The 20,668-nt window shown below is 42.3% G+C and overlaps 3 protein-coding genes and 1 non-coding gene across 7 annotated transcripts in view; 2 read left to right on the forward strand and 2 right to left on the reverse strand.

The window, feature by feature from the left end:
• The window catches only part of LOC127612741 (protein kinase C alpha type-like), a 152,053-nt gene that overhangs the window by 103,639 nt on the left and 27,746 nt on the right, over positions 1-20,668 (reverse strand). The gene's annotated exons all lie outside the window — the stretch shown is intronic.
• nol11 (nucleolar protein 11) lies at positions 157-8,588 on the forward strand. The gene is made up of 18 exons (XM_052083520.1): positions 157-340; positions 806-919; positions 993-1,049; positions 1,281-1,429; positions 2,280-2,337; positions 2,752-2,893; positions 3,083-3,289; positions 4,172-4,248; positions 4,630-4,753; positions 5,174-5,265; positions 5,480-5,545; positions 5,820-6,004; positions 6,371-6,496; positions 6,617-6,847; positions 6,983-7,061; positions 7,377-7,469; positions 7,763-7,870; positions 8,071-8,588. Exons 1-18 carry the CDS (start codon positions 194-196, stop codon positions 8,182-8,184), a joined length of 2,169 nt encoding a protein of 722 aa, XP_051939480.1. The 5' UTR covers positions 157-193; the 3' UTR covers positions 8,185-8,588.
• Positions 9,558-9,639, reverse strand: trnas-aga (transfer RNA serine (anticodon AGA)). The gene has a single exon. It is a non-coding gene; the product is annotated as a tRNA-Ser (tRNA).
• LOC127612719 (nucleosome-remodeling factor subunit BPTF-like) overlaps positions 10,327-20,668 on the forward strand; it is a 41,082-nt gene continuing 30,740 nt past the window's right edge. For all 4 annotated transcript variants that reach the window (XM_052083480.1, XM_052083479.1, XM_052083481.1 and 1 more), the window contains exons 1-4: positions 10,327-11,174; positions 14,007-14,829; positions 18,471-18,522; positions 18,632-18,800. In XM_052083480.1, coding sequence (XP_051939440.1) covers positions 10,592-11,174; positions 14,007-14,829; positions 18,471-18,522; positions 18,632-18,800 — 1,627 coding nt within the window. In that variant the 5' untranslated portion in view covers positions 10,327-10,591. The remainder of the gene's footprint in view (positions 11,175-14,006; positions 14,830-18,470; positions 18,523-18,631; positions 18,801-20,668) is intronic.

Below are 20,668 nucleotides of genomic sequence, written 5' to 3' on the forward strand. Positions count from 1 at the left end.
CGCACGGCTTCAGATTCACTTCCTCAAAATGCCTCAATTGATTAGGCGATTTTGGAAACGTAATGTAGCCGACACAGCGTTCCCAGTGACGGTGTCAAATCCAACTCAATTTCAGTGACGAATTCATATTCCAATTGCGCGTTTTCCCCTAGTCTCGCGAGAACGACCAAAGTCCCGTCTCTCTTGGACAAGCATGGCCGCGCTGTATGAGGGATACACGTTGTGTGGAATAGTTCCATCTCAGAATCTGACAAATTCCAGCATTCAGGGCATCGAAGAGGAGCGGGATAGCGACCATGTAATCGTCACTGACGCCTTCAGATCTGTTACTCTTTACAAGGTAACTTTAAACGTGTTTATAGAGCATCTAGCAAGCCGTGGCTAAGTAAGCTAGGTAGCTGGAATGGAGAGTTGAAACTTGCACAACTCTCGTTGGCACCGTCGGTTCTTTTCATAATTGTTATCATGCAACTAAAATAAATGAAATGCACTAAATAGAGGAACTGTGCTAATTAATGGTGAGGCGGTAGATGGTTCTGTAGCGTGGAACTAAAATTTGGTATCAACTAGACATTTATGCTAACATTTACTTCTTTAGCACAACACTTTAATTACCAAAGAGGTAAATATAAATGATCGAAATTGCCTCCTATTATCTGAATAGCTTTAGACATTTTGGAGATGTTTCTGAGATAATAGTGTGTTTATTGCTGTCTTCTAATTATTTCCAGAGTTCATGTTGAAAGTTACATTGTCACTGATATTTTTGTTGTTTTGTGTGTTTGTGTGTTTCTGTTTCTGTCAGGTTTCGGACCAGAAGCCACTCGGAAGCTGGACTGTGAAACAAGGAAATTGTTTGACCTGTCCAGCAGTCTACAACACACACACTAAAGAATATGTGACAGTCACAGACAACAAGGTAGACACATTTAAATAAAGTCATCGTAGCAGGGTCTATCAAAATGTAAATTTTAATTTTGTATGTTTTTCAGGTGATCAGAATCTGGAAGGAAGATGATGTTGTCTTGGATAAGACATTTAAAGCGACGGTAAATATCATTCTTTTAATTTATGATGAAAGGCGAATCATTTCAAATGATTGTAGCCTCTCCTGTTAATTTTCGTCATAAATCTCAGTTTACTTGGTTTTAATACAGGTTACAAGTGACATGGACATTTAATTAATATAATAGCTGTATTTAGGAAGTCATGTACTATAGCTTGACCGACTTAATTTCAAATGTGTTGAATGGTTGAATGTTCAACTGCGTTTTGCCCAGGTGCCGTCGGACATATGGAGGGTCCACTGTGTTGCTGGAGGAGATCCTGTGGTCTTGTTTCAGAGAGGAGCTGTGAGACTTCTTGATTCTCTTCTCTCCGCTCCTCAGCAACCTGTTGAGGAAGTCTTGGCTCCAGATGAAACCATTAGGTAACATTGTGCCATGGCAATTTGGCATTGCAAATCAAATAATTTGCCTTTGCAAAGATTGTGATGCACTCTCAGAGAGGTGACGGAAATACAATGTATACTGTACACAGCTGTTCATATTGTAGTTGTTGTGGTGTACGGAGCTGTTTTGTACTTACTTTATACAAGGGGTGCAAGGTATTTCAGGCTTCTTAGAATGCAAACGTGTAGTTTTACAAAAATGCAAACTACAGCCAGAACATTAAATATTGTGAAATGTTACCAAAAAGTATTTTTTATACCTTTTGATAGATCTACGTGCTATATTTAGGGTGGAACAATCATTCAAGATCAAAATGTATTGCAATAGAGAGGTGATCAATATCAATCCAACTTGCTCAATAATAGAAAAAAATTAAATCAGGAAGGAAACCCAGATCCCGAGATGCAAGGCATTTTGCAGAGTGCAAGCAGAGGCAATAATGTGGCTTCACTTTGTGAAGATAAATGATCGGTTGCTTCAATGCAACACTTTGTAATGATTACACTGTGCAAACTATGACCTACAACACCATTGGGTAGGTACGTGGTGCATAAGTAAAGGAGTTCCCTATGACCCACTAGCTCTGATGTTAGCAGGCTCTGACCCGCAGCCTTAGTAGAGCTCTAAATCCGCAGCAAAACAAGTCTTATTCCAACATGAGACAGCGCACAAGTTAAATGAGACTTTGAGAAATTGGGTCAAGTGAAATAAATGCACTCCGAGACGATTAGTCTGTAAGGTTTTTTTTGGTTGTTTTTTTAAAAAGTTTTTTTTTTTAGGTGCCTCACTCAGTTGTGCTGCTGTCTTGATAATTATTTTTGTATCCAGGTGGAGCACCAACATAGTGGCAGGAACCCAGCAGCTTGTCATCTTCACAACAGAAATGGTACTACAACTTGTTTTGTGGTGCTTTTATCATGACAAATCACACAAATCCAAAGTTTATTTTTCACCAAGAGCTACAGATGCGTCATCTTACCTTGCTCCATATTGGGTAAACCTCAATCTGGTTTTGTGACATGGTGATAGGGGCATGAGGAATGTAAATATTACAATATAGGAGTGCAACAGAGTAACACACCAAGTTGTTCAAAGAGGAATGGCAAACTCGAATGCCATGAGTTGGAGTAAATTAAGATTTATTGTCATCACCTGAATAACTTAAAATACTCGTCCAGCAAGTATTGTTTTAATGAAAATACTGTTTTCCCTGTATTTCTCTTTGTTTTTATTTTGTGATTACTGCCTGTGTTCCTTACTTCCTAATTGGCCTTTACTAAATTTCAATGTCTTTCTTTAGAAGGGGGACAACTTTTTGTACGTGCAGAAACTAAAACCAAACATACTGCACAAGTACCGTTTGGAGCAAGAAAATTCCAGCCGGTCCCCTCTCAGCTTCTCTGCGTCCTACAGAGATAAACTCATCCATCTGCTTTACCTCTGTAAGCATCCATTTCTTCTGTTTAAATAACTCTGATGACATAATAATGAGTTAACAGAAAATCTTGTGCTCGAAGATGAAGAAGCATTGTTGCAGAGACTGCTAAATTTGTTGTTGGTAGACATTGTCCAAGTATCAGCAACACAGTAGACTAAGTTCATCTGTGCCTTCTTGTTTCTCTGTAATGCAGATCCTAATGGGCATGTGTACCAGAGTGTGATTTCTGTGTTGGGCCCGGGGGCCGATGAGGGGTCTCAAACCCTTTCACTGCCCCGTAATTTGCTGCTGGCTCTTTCTGTTGACGGGGACCAGTTGAATGCGGCTTCTGCCCTCCTCCTAGATGAAGCCCACGTTGCTGTGGTTGGCGTTCCGCACCCCTCTGCTGGAACTGGTAAAGGTATATGACATTATCTACTTGAAAATGTTCTCTCCATTTTTGCATTTCATTGGAGCATATGACTCACTTATGCATTAAAGGGTCAACCCCAAAATTTTCTTGACGCTAATATGCACTATGCGCTTCTGCGAGTCGAAACACAGCATTCTGATTAATATTGGTGACGTGAGATATAAGTTAAGCAGCAAAATCGGGAAACGACTAATCACGGCTCACCTTTCTTCTGAAGCTGGCCCTGATTGGTCGTTACCTGAGCCCTGAGAAAAATTTTGTTGTTGTTTTCGGTCCACAGCAACTGGCAAAAGGGCCGACCCCTGAGATGGACAAAAACGGGTGGATTTTACTGCTTAACACGTGTTCCACAAATACAATATAAATCACAATGCCGTGTTTAGACAAGTAGGAATGCAGAGAACACATTCTCTGAAATAATTTTTTGGGGTGGACTTCCTCTTTAAGTTGACAAATGTGTTTCAACATACGACACTCTGTGGTGTCCCCTGTTTTATTATTCACACCAAACATTCTGGAAAACTGTTTCTGGCTTTTTGAGTTTTATCCAGTTGCCTTTGCAGAAGCTGGCCCACAAATAGGGAAACTTCTTGATTGAATGGCACCCATTAAAATTGTGTGTGTGTTTTTAATAACCACCCAAAAAATATTGGGGGTGGTGGGGGGGACGCTGATTAGCCACCTAGCTAAAAGTAATTTTTTAATTGACAAAAAAAATGCAATAGGTGATTGCCCGGGTGCCAAATGAGTATGTGGGGGTCCACTTTGTATTGAGAGCTGGACAGATCTTACCTGCATCTATTTAAGAACATACTCAGGAATCTGAGTAAAGTAGTTTGAGTTGGCTTCAGTGTTGTGTTTGCCTTTCAGACTTCCTCTGCATCTGGAATATAAATTTCCAGACACTTCAGGCAGGAAAAGAAATCGCGGGTAAAATCTTTGGACAGGTAGGGACACAACACATGCGTTGTTTTTTGTTGTTGTTGTTGTTGTTTTAATCCATAGAGCTGAATGTTTAATTTTAATGATTAAAAGGTGCCCGGGACTTTGGCTTTGCAAGGTTAGCTAAGTTAGCAGCATGGCCAATGAGCAAGTTAAAATTTGAACAATGACCTCTTTGGTCAGTTTTTGGACCGTAGGCCAATGTTCCCTGTCCTTCCAGCTGCTGAGTGCTGATGGAGGACTGTATGACTTTGGTAGAGTATCACGTCTGCTCTCCACTGTGATCGGGATACTACTCCCTCCTCACAACTTTATAGCAGTTTACAAACGAATAGTTCACGCCGACCCATTATTGTTATTGAGTTACCTTTCTCTTTTATTTTCAGCTTTGGTGTTATTCCAACAAGTTGTTCATTCCACATGGCAAAACACTGTCAGTTATTCCATATGGATGCACCAATTCTTCGCTCGCTTCCGCTTTGGGCAAACTGAAGCAGTCCAGAAACGAAGGTGATCTAAATCAATCAAAACATTGGACACGATGCATGACAAGAACACACCTGATGCCTAAGTGCATCGACTCCCACATTTTGTTCAGGAAATGTCTACATACTCGACCAAGACAGTTTTTTCCACTTTTAATGTGGAAGAGTTAAACGTGTGAAGTGGCAATTAAAGAAAAAACATTCAGTGTCATCTCTCTCTCTCTCTCTCTCTCTCTCTCTCTCTCTCTCTCTCTCTCTCTCTCTCTCTCTTTCAATAAATAAATAGCGCCTTAACTGGGATCATATCCAGCTGTTTTATATTTATGACAACTTCTGAAATGATTTCTCATTCTTACACGTTTATGGCATCTAATCTTTAATATTACATTCAAAGGGTGTAATGAGCTGATTGGTCGCTCAATGTGTTTTCTTTCAAATTTAACAGATTCCAAACCTCTAGTGTCAGTGCCTTCCTGGAACAACATCTTACATGAAGAGAAAACTCAGCCCTCCAGAGCAATAGAGACCAGGAAGTTGGTATGTAAAATCTAACTTTCCAAGGATAGTTCCATTTAACAGAGTGGGTTTGTTTCAACCAATCCCAAATCCTAAAATGATAGGCCAGTTTGTCTGAACGACTATGAACTGAGCTAAGTGCATCCTTTTCTCATGTTTGTCTATAGCGGCACCTGTAGTTTATTGTGGCTTCATTATGCACATGTGATCCTTAATTACTCTACTGTCTTTCCAGAGAAGTACACGTAAGAGTCAGTCTTGCACCGGTTTAACAGTTGAGCAAGTTCTGGAACTCATCAAGGTAATATTTTTTTGTTGATGTTTGTTTTCGGATCATGTTTCATTCATACATTTTGGGGGGAAGGTTGAATGGTTGTTAAAGGTTAGAGTGTAATGTAATGTAGCAACTTCCTCTCTTGGTGCATCAGCTACACTTTGATTCCATACTTGTGCAATGGAAGAAAGTTTTGATATCTTGTGGGATATGTTGCCGTTGCCTACCGCTGTTGATTGATATCCGGTATGGTACATTTCTGAGATAAAATAAGTCCTTGCTTATTTTTTTTGTCACATAGACAGCACCAGTAGAGGAAGTGCAGAAAGGAGTCGAAGGCCTCTTTTCCAGAACAGACATCCAGGACCTGAATCAGTCAGTGGGACCGCTGGCATCGACTCTGGTGTCCCGCAGCTTGGCCGATACTGCCTTCTATTCGCCGATCACGCTGGCACAGCTAGTACACACCCAATCTCTCTGCCACAGGTTAGTAAAGTTATAATGGTGTTTTTCTCTAGAAAAGACTTGAGAGGCATCATTTGCTGTACTTGCACACTAAACCTACGCATCAGTAAAGTATTGATTTAATCTGATCAATTCACTACAGAGGTGTCAATGACTTTATTTAGAAACTTTTGCTATTGAGTTACTGTTCTGCAAGAATCTTGAAATAAAAGCACATTTGGAATTTCCAACTGGCTGGTATGAGATTGTCAACAGTTGCTTCCACAAGGTCCCACAGAAATATAATATACGTGTTCAGTCACGAATATAGAGTAGATTTAATTTTGTCAGCACCATATAGAAAATTATTTTAGAAACAGATGACACTTACTGCAATTTCCTTTACAGTGTGTGCCCTGACCTCGTGCAACTGGCCCTGGAAAAGAAGGATTATTTCCTGTGTCAGCTCTGCCTACAGTTTTTTCCTGACATCCCAGAAGCCGTCACCTGCACTTGCTTGAAGGCCTTTATTAGGTAGAGTTGTAACGTTAACCGCATGAAACAAATCAACTATTTGGAAAAAATATATATATTTCAAAAAACAATTTTCTTTCTGTATAAAATAAAATGTTAATATTCAACACTCTGTTACAGCATGCCAGACAGTGAAGCAGAGAAAGTGAACCTGGAGCCTGACAGCCTCTCCTTCATGGAAACTCTGACATCCAGAGAACATTGCCAGGTTGGCTTGCGGAATGGTTTTAACTCCACCTCGTCTTTGGAGGACCACTCAGATGTCACGATGCCAAAAGCAGACGAGGAGAATAAGAAATCAACGGCACCAGGGCAAAGCTGTCCAGTTGGTTTACAGAAGGCTGTTTTATTGTATCCTTTTACTGGCAGACACGCACGCACACACACACACTTTTTCAGGTGATGACGGGAATAAAGAACAGTATATCGGTGCATAATCTTCAGAATTATAGATGGTGTGAAGTTATCTTGACTGGAGCTGTGCAGAAATGAGATCCTACAGACGGCGTACACCGATGACCTCCTCCTTCCACATTTGAAAGATCTTTCATCTCAACACGTGTTTGTAAGTTCCTTGGCTGCACTATATTTTCCTCTGATCATGGACTGTCCTCCAATATTTTTGGACTAAAAATTGCAGGGGGAGGGATTTCATTGTTTGGCTCGTCCTATGACTTGTAGTCAGGTGTAAGTTGTATATACTAAAATTAGAGCCGTGACTGGCACCCAAAATTTCCTGTCTTAGGGTGAGGTGCGTTGGGAAATTCACTCTGACGCCCGCGCACGCGCGTTTGTATTCAGAGAGTTGGAGCAAATCAAGCATTGCTTCATCAAGCAGACTTTTCATTTAATGATGACTCTTATTTCTCATCCTATCAAGCTTTTCCTGCAGTATCTGCACTTCCTCTACTTAAAATATAACGAAGACGCTTTTCCGCAGAGTCATGGCTATCGATCACCCAGTGTGACACAGGTTTGTAACAATAATTACAATACTAATAATTGTCATTATACAATTGAATATAAAAGAAGTAGAACAATTGCTGCGGACTGAGTACACACTGGCAATATACGCTGCAATGTTTTACATGCAAAGTGAATACAAACGTGTAGTCATTGACTAATTGACTTGTTTCGTTCATTGCTACTGTTATGTTGCATCTTTGAGCGCCAGTATTGACTTTGTAGCACAATAGCTAGCAACAAATGTAGTTTATGACATTGTTAAGAAATTATTCAGTTGGGGTGATTTTTTTTCTCTTTTAGGTTATGGATTGGGTTTGCTTGTTGTTGGATGCTCATTTCACAGTTCTAGTCATGACTCCAGAGGCCAAAGTCCTACTACTAAACTTCCACAGCTTTATTAAGTCTCAGGTACAGCCTTCTTGTTCCTATCAGTGGAAAGCAGTATGAATTGTATCTATAAATCAAATACAGATTTTCATTTGGGAACTTTGTAAAAGTGTAAACACAGAAACTGTTTAACAAAATTTTGATTGTTTCCTCCTCATGATGATTATCAAATAAAATGTATATGGGATTAATTGTTACCCTATGATCATGTGTACCCTCAGGTGAGGCTATTTTCTGAACTCGGGAAAGTTGAAGGAGGTCTCCAAGCGCTCCAACACATGAAGAGAAAACAAGATATTGGACAGTATTCAATTGAACTTATAGAGCTGTTTTAGATTTGTGTAATGCTTTACAATAAAAACTTCAGATGAAAATCTGGAAGAGACCTGATACTCGAAGGGGATTCAATACTGTATGTCCTAAAGCTAGCCACCAGAACACAATACATTTTTAGGTCATTTGTTAAGAACAATTGTGATAAAGCATTTAAAATGACATTTTCGTGTATAATGATAATGTTAAAGTCTTGACCACTCAGTTGTGCTACATGGATCATTTATTTGCTATTTTTTATTATGTGCGAAATCTGGATATCTGTAACCCGTAAAATGTTTTTGTATGTGCCCTATTGCAGAGGCATGTAGTCAGGAGAGGCAGAGCCTCACCTGCTTGTGAAGGGGTGGGTGGGTGGGGGAGTAGTAATAATTAGTGAGCCTCCATAAAATGATTTACCATTTGAGTTCACTGGTCTGTCTTTTGTATTGATTTTATTTTTGAATCCAGCGATGTCCACAAGTTACAATTGCTGAATTTATGTATTCAAACACATGGACTGCATGGGAAGTGCAGCAGCAGGCAGCCAACCCCACCTGGGATTGCGCAGCCACTCATGAAAAAGCAGCAATAGCACAGTGACGGTGCAATACCACCATCTCTTGATAAAACTACTGAACGACAAAGAAGACTATTGGCAAGCACCTGTTCTCGCTCTGCACTTCTCCATTGATTTCAGACCTGTAATGTGTTCTGATTTTTCCGAAGTCAGTATACTGTATGTTATATTTGTGTTTGAATTAGTTTTACTGATAGCATAAAAAAATGACGTATCAGGTGAGACAGAAAATATTTAGCACTCACGCTGTCTCCTTAAGATCTGTGGCCCTTGAAAGCAAATTATGTGCAGCAACTGTGTTTTTTGCTAAAATACCAAAATTGCAAATTGTCTTCACTTTTTAAAATGTTGAGATATTGCAAGCATTTTTGTGACTAAATCCCCCTTTCAAGTTGTATTTGATTAATTTTTGCAGGCCTCAGATTTTTGTTTCTAATAATAATATAACATTGTACATTTATTTGTTTCACTGTCCAACGGAAACCATAACTACAGAAATGAGTTTGGGACCTATTCTACACTTAAACCTCGCGAGCTAAAATGGGGCATAAATGACTGCTTGGAGGAGGAATACAAAGGAAAAAGCTGAAAAATGGAGGACATGAGAAAGAGGAACGGGTCATGGATTTGAATCTCGGTGCGAATGGGGTTTGAACCTCAGGAACTTTCTATCTTGCGTTTACATGTTGTTCCCATGTTGTAAAAACGAATCTATTATACGTCCATCGGATCAATTTTTTTCTTGGGAGTGGGATAAAAATCATAGTACAGTACACACAAACATCCAATTTAGTTCCGTCGAGCCAAAACCAATGACGTTGTCGGCAGGATTCGAACCTGCGCGGGGAGACCCCAATGGATTTCTAGTCCATCGCCTTAACCACTCGGCCACGACAACTTACGGAATTATTCTGTATTAGAGTAAAAGGTTAATCTTAAAACTGCGCTCCCATTACGAGGATAGTGTTGTATGACTGGAAATTTACAATTAACCGTAATATGCAGTTTGTCTGTATGGTGAATAAATGTATGCAGTTGTTCCCAAGTGTGGTTAACTTTATGACGACTTGCTCGGGTGGCTGTGCTAAACGGATTCACGACTATCCTCTTGCCTCGTTCGCCGTCACCCCAGTGGCGCCATGTCAGTTATAAAAGCAGCGACTGCATTCGTTGTCTGAGCTGATCAGGTCCCACATCACGAGACAGTTCTTTAAAGGCACCGTGAGCAGAGTACAGTATTCGCATGTGTTACTCGTTTCGTGAACTACCATGCAAATTGCGTTGTTGTAGAATAGTGAGTCACGTGATTACCGTCATTGGCGCTCGTCCGTGGGAGGTGTCAAGTTACAGGAGGGTTAAAAAGACAGTACTTCCCAACCCTTACGCGTCAATGTCAAATGTTATGACAGAGTAATGAAGCTTAGAGTACAGTTTATGAGGAATATAAATAACACGTCATGTCTGTAAATTGTATGCCCTTAACAAGGTATTGTGTGTGTGTGTGTGTAATTCGTGTCACGATATTGCTTTTGGTTTATTTCGATGGTCTGGAACATCTGCTTCCGGTAGCTTCCCTGGGAACTCCAGTTAGCTTGACGCAGGTTTGAGGCCTTCTGTGTTTTCAACGGAGAGAGAGCCTAGAAGAAAAATGGCGTCGGCTGGCGACCCAGAGCGGGACACCGGCCATTCACTTTAAGCTTTGCGCCCTAAAATTGAGACCGTGGGCAGGTGGGAACTTCGCGGCAACTTTCGCATGAGCCGTTTGCGGCTCCTTTCTCAGTTTTTCTTCGTTGCGCGTGGCGTCTCGCGGCTCCGGGATTGAAGCGGAACAGAAGAGGCGCTCTCCTACAATGAGGGGGAGAAGAGGAAGGCCGCCCAAACTGGCAGCCGGGATGCGGGAAGGCTTACCCGCGCCAGCCCGGGGCTCCCGGAGTGGAAGGGGCAGAGGGATGAGGGGACGGGGACGGGCCAGAGGACGGGGTCGTGGACGCGGCTTAATCGACGGCGCCTGTGTCACCGGTTCCACCGAGGTGGACACGGAAATATCAGGCCGAGAGAACTTTAATTTGTCCCGGGGCCGCAAGAAAGTTGTAGCCGCCACCTCTGAAGCGAGCGCGACATCGCGAGGCAGAGGAGGCAGAGGGAGAGGCAGGGGCTCTCGTGGCGGCCGTGGCGGTAGTAGAGGCGGAGTGAAGCGGCCTCCGACCAAGGTGGTGTACGACGACAACAGCGACGAGGAGGACGACAATTTAAGCTACCGATCGGAGGAGGACGAACTCTTGAACGACAACCCTTCGTCGGATCTGGAAGAAGAAGAAGAGGCCTTGGCAAACGACTCGGACTATCTCGGGGAACTAGCTGATGAAGATGATGATGCCAGCTTCTGCACCGACAGTAGTACGAGGAGCCAAAGCACGCTCGGGAGCACACCAGGTACGCGTTCTTTTGCAAATGCACGACGTGGGAATTGCATGTCTTGCAGAGTGCATTTTATTTTTACCTCCAAATACAAAGCAAGGCGCATTGTCCAAAATGGAGCTTGCACGGAGAAACGGGCCTTTGTTTTCCCCTGTGCTCTGCGACCGACGCTTTGCAAAGAAATGCCTCACGCTTCAGCCGACTCGCGTGGTTTAGGCACTTTTGCCCGATCAGCGCATTGGTCCTGTCAGTGTAGAGAAAGGACGTCCCCCCCTGTAAAACATTATTTCCACCGTATTTTCATAATGCCCATTGCAGTATATGTAAATTACTGTATCGATGTTTGGTGTTTTACTTTTCATTCATTGCGCTTCTTAGTCGTTCAAGTCCTCACCTAGTCATAGTTCCAATACAACTTTTAAAATGCATTTGCACTCCGAATTATTATTCATTATAAAACAACGACTTTGACGTATTAAGCTATAGTAAATTCCACAGTCACTCATCGATTAAGAATTGTTTGTGGTAGTAATACATACGATTTCAAAATGATAAAGTCTTATTCAGGCACACAGTTCAGCAACAGGCTCCCGAATTAGTTTGACAGTTCTTTGTTTTGAAGAGAGGCGCCCTTTTCCCCCACTTGTTGCAGACGTCATCTCATTCATTATTACAGTGTCGTTACTGCCCGCAACCACTTAGAAGAAATCGGGTAGAGAAACTTATACTGCACTGTATTCCTATGGACGTTTTTTTCATGTAATCATTTGTAGCGCAGCACATTGTTAGACAGTGGATGAAATGTTTAGGGACAATTCAAGACAACATAACAAAATTGTGCTTCATTGATCTTGTTAGGCCTTTCTGAGCTTTGATGTCAGTTTGTTGGGATAGGCGAGTGAGAATAAGAGAGATGTAAAATGGAGGAATTGATAACGCCTTAGAATGGAACCTCCAAATTTCAATTCCCCAATGGTGCTACTATTTGTAAACTGACCGTGTTTGTTTTATGAAGCAGATTTATGTTGTTGAGACATCTTGACAGGAAACCAACACAGTACAGTATATCTTTAATTTGACTTAACCAAAACCCTCTTCTGTTTGGGTCCATGGCCCATTTTGTACTGACCACATTTGCTCGTATTTATCACCCACATGGCTCAAAATGTAGCCACTTCAAGTACGACAAAGGTTATATGTCACACAGCATCTAGTTCATGCACTAAGCAAAACTTACACGGCCCTGTACAATGTCGTCATGGTCACGGGCATGCTATACTGTACTTGTCACCATGATAATAAACAAGCCGCATATTCAACCAAAGTCATAAACCTTGCGCTCCGCACCATTCACTTTATGTTAGAAAGCTACATTAATATAACTCCCATGGTTTTGAGCTGGTATTTTTATCTTTCTTACCTTGTCCTGGGTCCTATGCAATTTCGTTTTGGTCTGTCTTACAAAAATAACATGCCACAGTGCTAAACTTGCATTTCAGTCTGAAATGTTCCCACACTTTTCTTGACCTTTTCTGTTTTTTTTTCTCCTCACGCATTTTCTTCATTTGTTGTCGCCATCTTCCCGCATTCTCAGTCAAATAGCTTCGCTTCTGCCTCTTACTTCCCACATGTAGGTGGCATAAGCACGTTGTGTCACATAAATGCCCATTTGCTGCTTTGCTTTTTAATGTGTTTCTATGAGGTGCAAATTGCAATTTCGGGCTTGCAAATAACGATGCGGATCTGCTTACCGGTAGTTTGAGCCTTCTTCCATACTCCAGTTTTATCCCACCTTAAAAAAAGTGCTTCTTCAGTCAGTGAAGACTTTAAATTGTCCTTCAGTGTCAAAGTGTGTATGGATGAGTCTTTGTTGTTGGTTCTGGTGACTGATTTAGGGTCTACCACGTCTCTTGTGCAAAGTCAGTTGGAATGTGCTGCAGCTCACCCACGACTCTAGTGGGGGATAAGTGGTACAGAAAATGGGTGGATGGATGAGTAATCCATCTTCTTCTTCAATGCCCCAAATGTATGATAACTTCATAAAAGATTCAAATTCTCTCATCGGTGTGAGCGAGTTTTGAATGGTTGTCATAACTTGTCTGTCTATGTCAGACTTCTGATTGACAGGTGAGTCATCCATGGTGTATCCCCGCCTCGCATCCTATTCCAGTTGTGATTGACTCCAGCTTCCTGTCACCCCGCTGGAATAGTTTACAAATTTCTATCATGCTTATCCTCATTAGGGTTGCAAGTGTGATGAGGGCTATCCCAGCCGACTTTGTGGTGAGTGAGGCAGTACATCACTGTACTGGTCACCAGCCAATCAATTATAGGGCACCTATAGACAAACGACTATTCACACTCACATTAACCAATTATCAGCAGAAAACTCACAAAAGCAAGCGGAAGAACATGCACACACTACACAAAAATGCTGGCATTGAGTTTTGAACTGTGAGGCATATTAAACATTATGTCATTGTGCCACCTTTGCTTTTTATTATCAAAAATATAGAGGTAATAACAAAGAAAATTAAAATAAAAATGAATGGAAAGCCTGATCGAGCGTGGTGTCCATCAAATGACAGATAAATCCTGTAAGAACAAAACAATGGTGCCCTTGAAAAAAAATGCTGTGTGCAACAACAGATGTTGAGAGCAAATTACTTACAAATGACAGAATGTACAGTGTTTCCTAACCTTAGTTCCTCTGGTAAGGAGTTCTGAAAGTATATGTGCTCTCATTTGAATGTTGATTTTCGAACGTTTCAACAAGAAAAAGGTTTGCTGTGGGTTACATTGCGGTCATTCCTCTCATTCCTGGCTTTGTTCCGTTCTCTCCGACAGGTCGAAGAAGGAGTCGAGTGGTACAACCGCAGTCTCCCGTCTTGGAGGCACAAGACATTCCCCCCTTGGAGCTTCCGAAGTCCTCCGAGGACCTCTTGGTTCCTACCTCACAGCTCCTCAACGTGTCTGCTGTGTACGAGGTTCTCCGCAACTTTGGCACAGTGTTGCGGCTCTCCCCTTTCCGTTTTGAGGATTTCTGTGCAGCGGTTGCCAGCCAGGAGCAGTGCACGCTCCTGGCAGAGACCCACATTTCCCTACTCAAGGCTATACTCAGAGAGGAGGACACTTCCAACACCACCTTCGGGCCTGCTGACGTGAAGGATTCTGTCAATTCCACACTTTATTTTGTGGATGGCATGACCTGGCCGGAGGTATTACGGGCATACTGTGAGAGTGACCCGGAATATCGACACATTCTCCCTTTCCAGGAAGGAGAGGATTATCCGTTTGAACCCTTTGAGAACAAAATCAAAGTTCTTCAGTTTCTAGTGGACCAGTTCCTGGCGACCAACATCGCCAGGGAAGAGCTCATGTCAGAGGGCGTGGTAGCTTATGACGACCACTGCCGGGTGTGCCACCGCCTGGGTGACTTGCTATGCTGCGAGACCTGCGCAGCCGTTTACCATCTGGAATGTGTGAAGCCACCATTGCAGGAAGTGCCAGAGGACGAGTGGCAGTGCGAGGTGTGTGTAGCGCACAAGGTGGCTGGTGTGGTCGACTGCATCCCTGAAATACAGAAAACCAGACCCTTCCTTCGCCAGCTGCCGGTTGGCTATGACCGGCACAGTCGCAAATACTGGTTCCTGAACCGCCGCATTGTCGTGTAAGTCAAAATGTCTTTCATCGCAGCAATGCACACAACAAATCAATTTCAATTTCAGTCTGTTGGAAGAAGTAACATTTCCAGAATTCCTTTTCCACTCTTAACATTTACCCACAGAGAGTGGATTTGGTACTGTATTTTCTGAATGTATGACAATAACAGGCAGTATGGCTGTTTAGTAACACTTTAGTCTTTAGTTTCGTATTTACTTTTTACGTACTCACACTCACCGATACCACTCGTACTTTTGATGTATAAAATTTCATTTAAGACAAGGACAAAGACTTTCTTTCTTCCTGACGAAGATAATTCGTTAATGTGTCAAACGGCCTCAGTATAGCGCCATCTACGGTTCAGGAGGACTGACTTTATGTCAGATTTTTCGGGGGCTGGTTTTGGGAGCCTCCACGAGCATCCGATAAATTAAAATAAGGCAGGTATCGGCGCAATACCTTATATTGGTTCTTGCCCATACCTAACAGGTAGAACAGTGGATAGGTGCTAAGAACGTCTTCTTCACAGTTGTAAAGTTTGGGGTTCAGCTCTTGCAAGGACACCAAGCGGTGAGGCTGAATTCGATATACTGTACAAGCTCAAACAAATGGTAATTGTCACTTGGCTTTGTATACTGCCTGCCTTCTCTCTGCAACATAAAACTGCGACCACTGCTGTTCTTATCAGAAAACAATGTTGGGAAAAAAGCCACTGCATTATTTAAAATGTTTGTGACAAAATGGCTCAGCAGGCTGCCTCACCAGTATTTTTCTCGTTTTTACATTAATTTTGAAAAGACGTCTGGTTTGTGATAATGTCACTGTCGTGCCATGTTCACTTCCCGTGAAGATGAATGTTACCTTTCAACAATGAGATTCCTGTGATGCTGTGGAACCTGTGCAGTAAGATGTGACCACGAAAATAACAGGAAAAGCCTAGTTGAACAGCTGAACTTTAATTGGGGTTATTTGGAGGCATTGTAAATGGTGGCAGGTGTGTTCTTAACCTCATTTAACATGAGGTTGAATATGATTGATTCAATCCGAACACAGCCACATCCGCAGTGACAAGAGGGTGTGCGTATTTAAGAATTCAGATTATCGCAGTGGTTTATTTTTACCTCACCTGTCGAAAACATTTGTTTTTCAACTGAATTGTACAGTAGGTTACATTAATGGTGGACAAAAATTTAAGCGGACCATCTTCGTGTTTTATCACAAAACCTGGCATTTAAAAAGAGGTATGTAGACTTTTTATGTCAGTCCAATAGCATAATAGGATTAACTGGTGCGACTTTTGACTGCTATGATTTGTACTCCAGAGGGATGTATAGTCCGAAAAATACAGTACTGTGACTACATCAACGGAAAAAAATGCATGCAGTGGCGCGACAAAGTATTTGCCCCACTCGCGATTCTTTCTTTCTTTATTTATTTATTTATTTATTTATTTATTTATTTTTTAACATATCGATCACACACAAAGATTTCAAATCAGCAAACCAATTTTAACCCTTGTATTGTTTACCCTTGTATTGTTTACCCTTGTATTACTCAGAGACAACACAAGACAATTCTAAATTGAGTTTTCAAATGACAATTTACGTTGTTCCGTTTGTGTTGGAACTCAGAGGGTTTTGAGCATTAAATTAGCAGATAGAGGCATTTTGGCCATTTGCACAAATTGAATGTTAACTTGATACAAAATACATATCAACGTGCAGATTGCTTTATAAAAATGTATTTTCACGTAATTACATGGAGATGCACATGGCACCAATTTGGTAGAGTGGACCATAAAATGAGAGTTTACCCTGTTTGATATACTTGATTTGTCTAATAGCAAACAATACATTTACATCATTAGCTATAGGATTGCATGGGCTGAAATGAGAAATCCACGCAACTACATAGTTGTTGGGTACTCTCTTCTAGAAACGACACTATTGATTTTATGACCTTGTTAAATGCAAAAGCTTGTCACCAAATAATTTACACTTGTTGAACTTCCACTTGAATTGATGTTGTTTTGATGTGTAACAATCGCGAACCTGTCTGTCACTCTCAGCTCTCTCACTCTTTGGTGATGACATCTGGCGGGGTGGCTTCTTGCTATCAGGCAATGCAGACTGGTTTGGAAGCATCTTTGGGCTTTCTTGTTTCTCCAAACATGCTATGAAAACAAACCTATCACTCTGGCTCTCCTTGTGCAGCTGAGGACATGTTTCTGTGGGTGTCACATGAACTGCATCACCCAAAAAACCCCACAAAAAAACCCAAAATAAAAACTTATCGTGAAATATAATTAAACTACTACTGTTAAAATTGGCTAGATATTTGCACATTTGGATTATTTTGTTGCTGTGGGGCCTTCAAATGATCAGAAAACAATGAAACCGATCTTTTTCACCTGATACCGGATCAGCTGAAAATCACGTCATCAACCCCGATTTTCAATCAGGCAATCAAATCGGGACATCACTACATTGTGGTCATCTACAGGCATGCATTTCTAATTTCCTTATTGTATGATTTTGTCAAGGAGGCTAGCCTAGTTGGTTGTTGGATGTAGAATACAACGTGACTGCGGACTACGTACTGTATACATAGTATAAAGCCTCCTGTTGTTGATACAGTTCACTGGTCCTGATTTAAAGGTACAAAGTCGATCCCGAGCTCATCCGTCCACTTAGGCAGCAGGATAGCATCTTGACATTAAACAGACACAGATGGTGAGTGTGTGCTGGCGCTGCAGCAGCCAAGGGCCTGCTTCATAAATCATTGGATATGGATCACCTGAGCAAATCAAGATTTAAGCAGCCCGGCGGCTCAACCAACGTTTTAGCATCGCTTCTTTCTCTTCTGTCATGCTTGTCCTTTGCTTGGAGTTGCACAGCAAAGTGGCATCCAGCAGGTGCTGCGTGACTATTCTTCATCCCCAGGGGCTGCCTGTGAAAGCAAATAACTTTAACAAAAGAAAGTTTGCTTAATTTGAGTGCAGGCACCAAGTTTGTAAATAGAGATTACTGGTGTGACATCGGGTCCCAATCAAAGAGAATGGACTGCGCTAAGAAAAAGTTGCTGGTATCGACAGCATTTGTTTATTAAATGGGTCTTGTCGAATCTTTATCTCAGCTTTGTTTAGTGAAGGTACAGACCCACAAGTACACTAATGTCCTGGCAGATGTATTTTCTGGAGCGTGACGATGCTGCATTTCAAAATCAGTCAGGTCAATGTCGTGAGGAGTTACCGGTACATCAATAGGATCAAGACTCTCTTCATTGCATGGTTGTCTGTATTGCTTGTGAATAATTGCAAAAACAAACATCAAGCATTTTCAGGGGATTTGATACATGTGATGGTTTGATGTTTTAAAAACACAGCTTTAGACAGTTTGATTGGGTACCGATTCACAAGTGTAATTTGAATTTAGAACACTTAAAAAAAGAAAATTGATGTCGACTGCTGTTCGCACCCATTCCCCTCAGGCAAATGAATCATTTTCAATTATGACATACAGATCACACACCCAAAGCTTATTTTCTGCATGTTTCTCCCAATTGAACCTCGCCCCTTCTCGTGTGTCATGTCTCCCCATGTCATTACAAAAATAATCCCCCCATGTGCCCCCCTTTCATCCCAAACAGAGAAGAAGATGGCGAGCAGGAGCATAAAACAATCTGGTACTACAGCACCAAGGTAAGTCATCCATTTCTCACTGCAAATGATCAAGTATTTGATCATTTGACGGTACATTTGCTGCAATGTGTCTTGGCTTTTACATGGAGGCTTTCCCTCTCTGTTGCAGGTCCAGCTAGGCGAGCTCATCGAGTGCTTGGATAAGAATTACTGGGAAGCCGACCTCTATGCCGCCCTCGAAGAAATTCGGGATGAGGTTCACACACACATGGACATCACAGAGGACTTAACCAACAAGGCTCGGGGCAACAACAGGTGTTTCCTCAATTTTGCCAATGGTAATGAGCTCTTATCTTTTTCCTTTTCATTCAGAGACAGAGTAAGCATTTTCTTTTCAGAGAGTGAAACAGTTGCTGGGTGTATTAGTAATGGGTCTCTGACATTCAATGGTCATACACAAAACATTAGGGCTGCAGCTAATGATATTTTTTTTCATTGATTAATCTGATGAGTATTTTGTTGGTTAAATGATTAATGAGATAAAAATAAATATAATAAAATAAAAATAATAATAAAAAAATGGGTATTACTTTAGATTGACAGAACTGGAAATGCACACACATAAATGAATTAAGATTCAGTCACCAGTTTGGTCTGTACGATGTCAGAAAATGGGCAAAAAATGATGAGCCTTGTTTTCCAATGTAAAAGCAGATGTTTGCAGATGTTTTATTTTGATTCAAGGGAAACATGAGTGCTTTCATAGAAGACTACAAAAATCTGAAAACATTTACAGCTGGGAGGTTGAAATTCAGAGTATTGGGACAATTTTGACTTCAACAAGGTCTCAAAATTTTATTGAGTTAATGGGATAATAGTTACAAAATTACAAAACAGTTAACATTGAGAGCGATTCTGTCTGGAAAAATTAGCCGCTGTTAACCTGCCCATTTTTGTCAAACAGCCCAGAATTTGAAGACAAACACCCACATCGCCAAGTTCACGAACAACCGGTGATCAAAAGCTAACTCTAACGCACTTAGCTCACCCTAATCTGTGCCTAAACTGCAACTTCTCCATCCATCCATCCATCCATCCATCCATCCATCCATCCATCCATCCATCCATCCATCCATCATCTACCGCTTATCCGGGGCCGGGTCGCGGGGGCAACAGCTTTAGCAGGGAAGCCCAGACTTCCCTCTCCCTAGCTACTTCTTCCAGCTCTCCCCGGGGGATCCCCAGGCGTTCCCAGGCAAGCTGGGTGACATAGTCTCTCCAGCGTGTCCTGGGTCTTCCTCGGGGTCTCCTCCCGGTGGGACATGCCCGGAACACCTCACCAGGGAGGCGCTCAGGAAGCATCCGAATCAGATGCCCAAGCCACCTCATCTGGCTCCTCTCAATGTGGAGGAGAAGCGGCTTGACTCTGAGCCCCTCCCGTATGACCGAGCTTCTCACCTTATCTCTAAGGGAGAGCCCGGACACCCTGCAGAGAAAACTCATTTCGGCCGCTTGTAACCGGGATCTTGTTCTTTCGGTCATGACCCATAGCTCGTGACCATAGATGAGGGTTGGAACGTAGATCGACCGGTAAATTGAGAACTTCGCCCTTTGGCTCAGCTCCTTCTTCACCACGACAGACCGATACAACGTCCGCATCACAGCAGACGCTGCACCGATCCGCCTGTCGATCTCCCGCTCCCTCCTGCCCCCACTCGTGAACAAGACCCCAAGATACTTGAACTCCTCCACTTGGGGCAAGATCTCCTCCCCGACCCGGAGGGGGCACTCCACCCTTTTCCGACTGAGGACCATTTTTTCAGATTTGGAGGTGCTGATCTTCATCCCAACTGCTTCACACTCGGCTGCGAAACGCTCCAGTGAGAGTTGGAGAGCCCTGTTTGAAGGAGCCAACAGCACCACATCATCTGCAAAAAGCAGGGATGCAATACTGAGGCCCCCAAAACGGACCCCCTCAACGCTTCGGCTGTGCCTAGAAATTCTGTCCATAAAGGTTATGAACAGAATCGGCGACAAAGGGCAGCCTTGGCGGAGTCCTACCCCCACTGGAAACGATTCCGATTTACTGACGGCAATGCGAACCAAACTCTGACATCGGTGGTATAGTGACGGAACAGCCCGTATCGGTTCGGTACCCCATACCCACGAAGCACCCCCCACAGAACTCCCCGAGGGACACGGTCAA

Source organism: Hippocampus zosterae, chromosome 13, assembly GCF_025434085.1.
Source record: "Hippocampus zosterae strain Florida chromosome 13, ASM2543408v3, whole genome shotgun sequence".
NCBI classification, from domain to species: domain Eukaryota; kingdom Metazoa; phylum Chordata; class Actinopteri; order Syngnathiformes; family Syngnathidae; genus Hippocampus; species Hippocampus zosterae.

Bases quoted from the DNA above. Each gene is read 5' to 3' on its own strand.
- nol11 (XM_052083520.1), top strand. From the start codon at position 194: ATGGCCGCGCTGTATGAGGGATACACGTTGTGTGGAATAGTTCCATCT. The intron at 920-992 runs GTAGACACATTT...TATGTTTTTCAG, and splicing joins TGACAGTCACAGACAACAAG to GTGATCAGAATCTGGAAGGA. The intron at 6,497-6,616 runs GTAGAGTTGTAA...ACTCTGTTACAG, and splicing joins TGCTTGAAGGCCTTTATTAG to CATGCCAGACAGTGAAGCAG.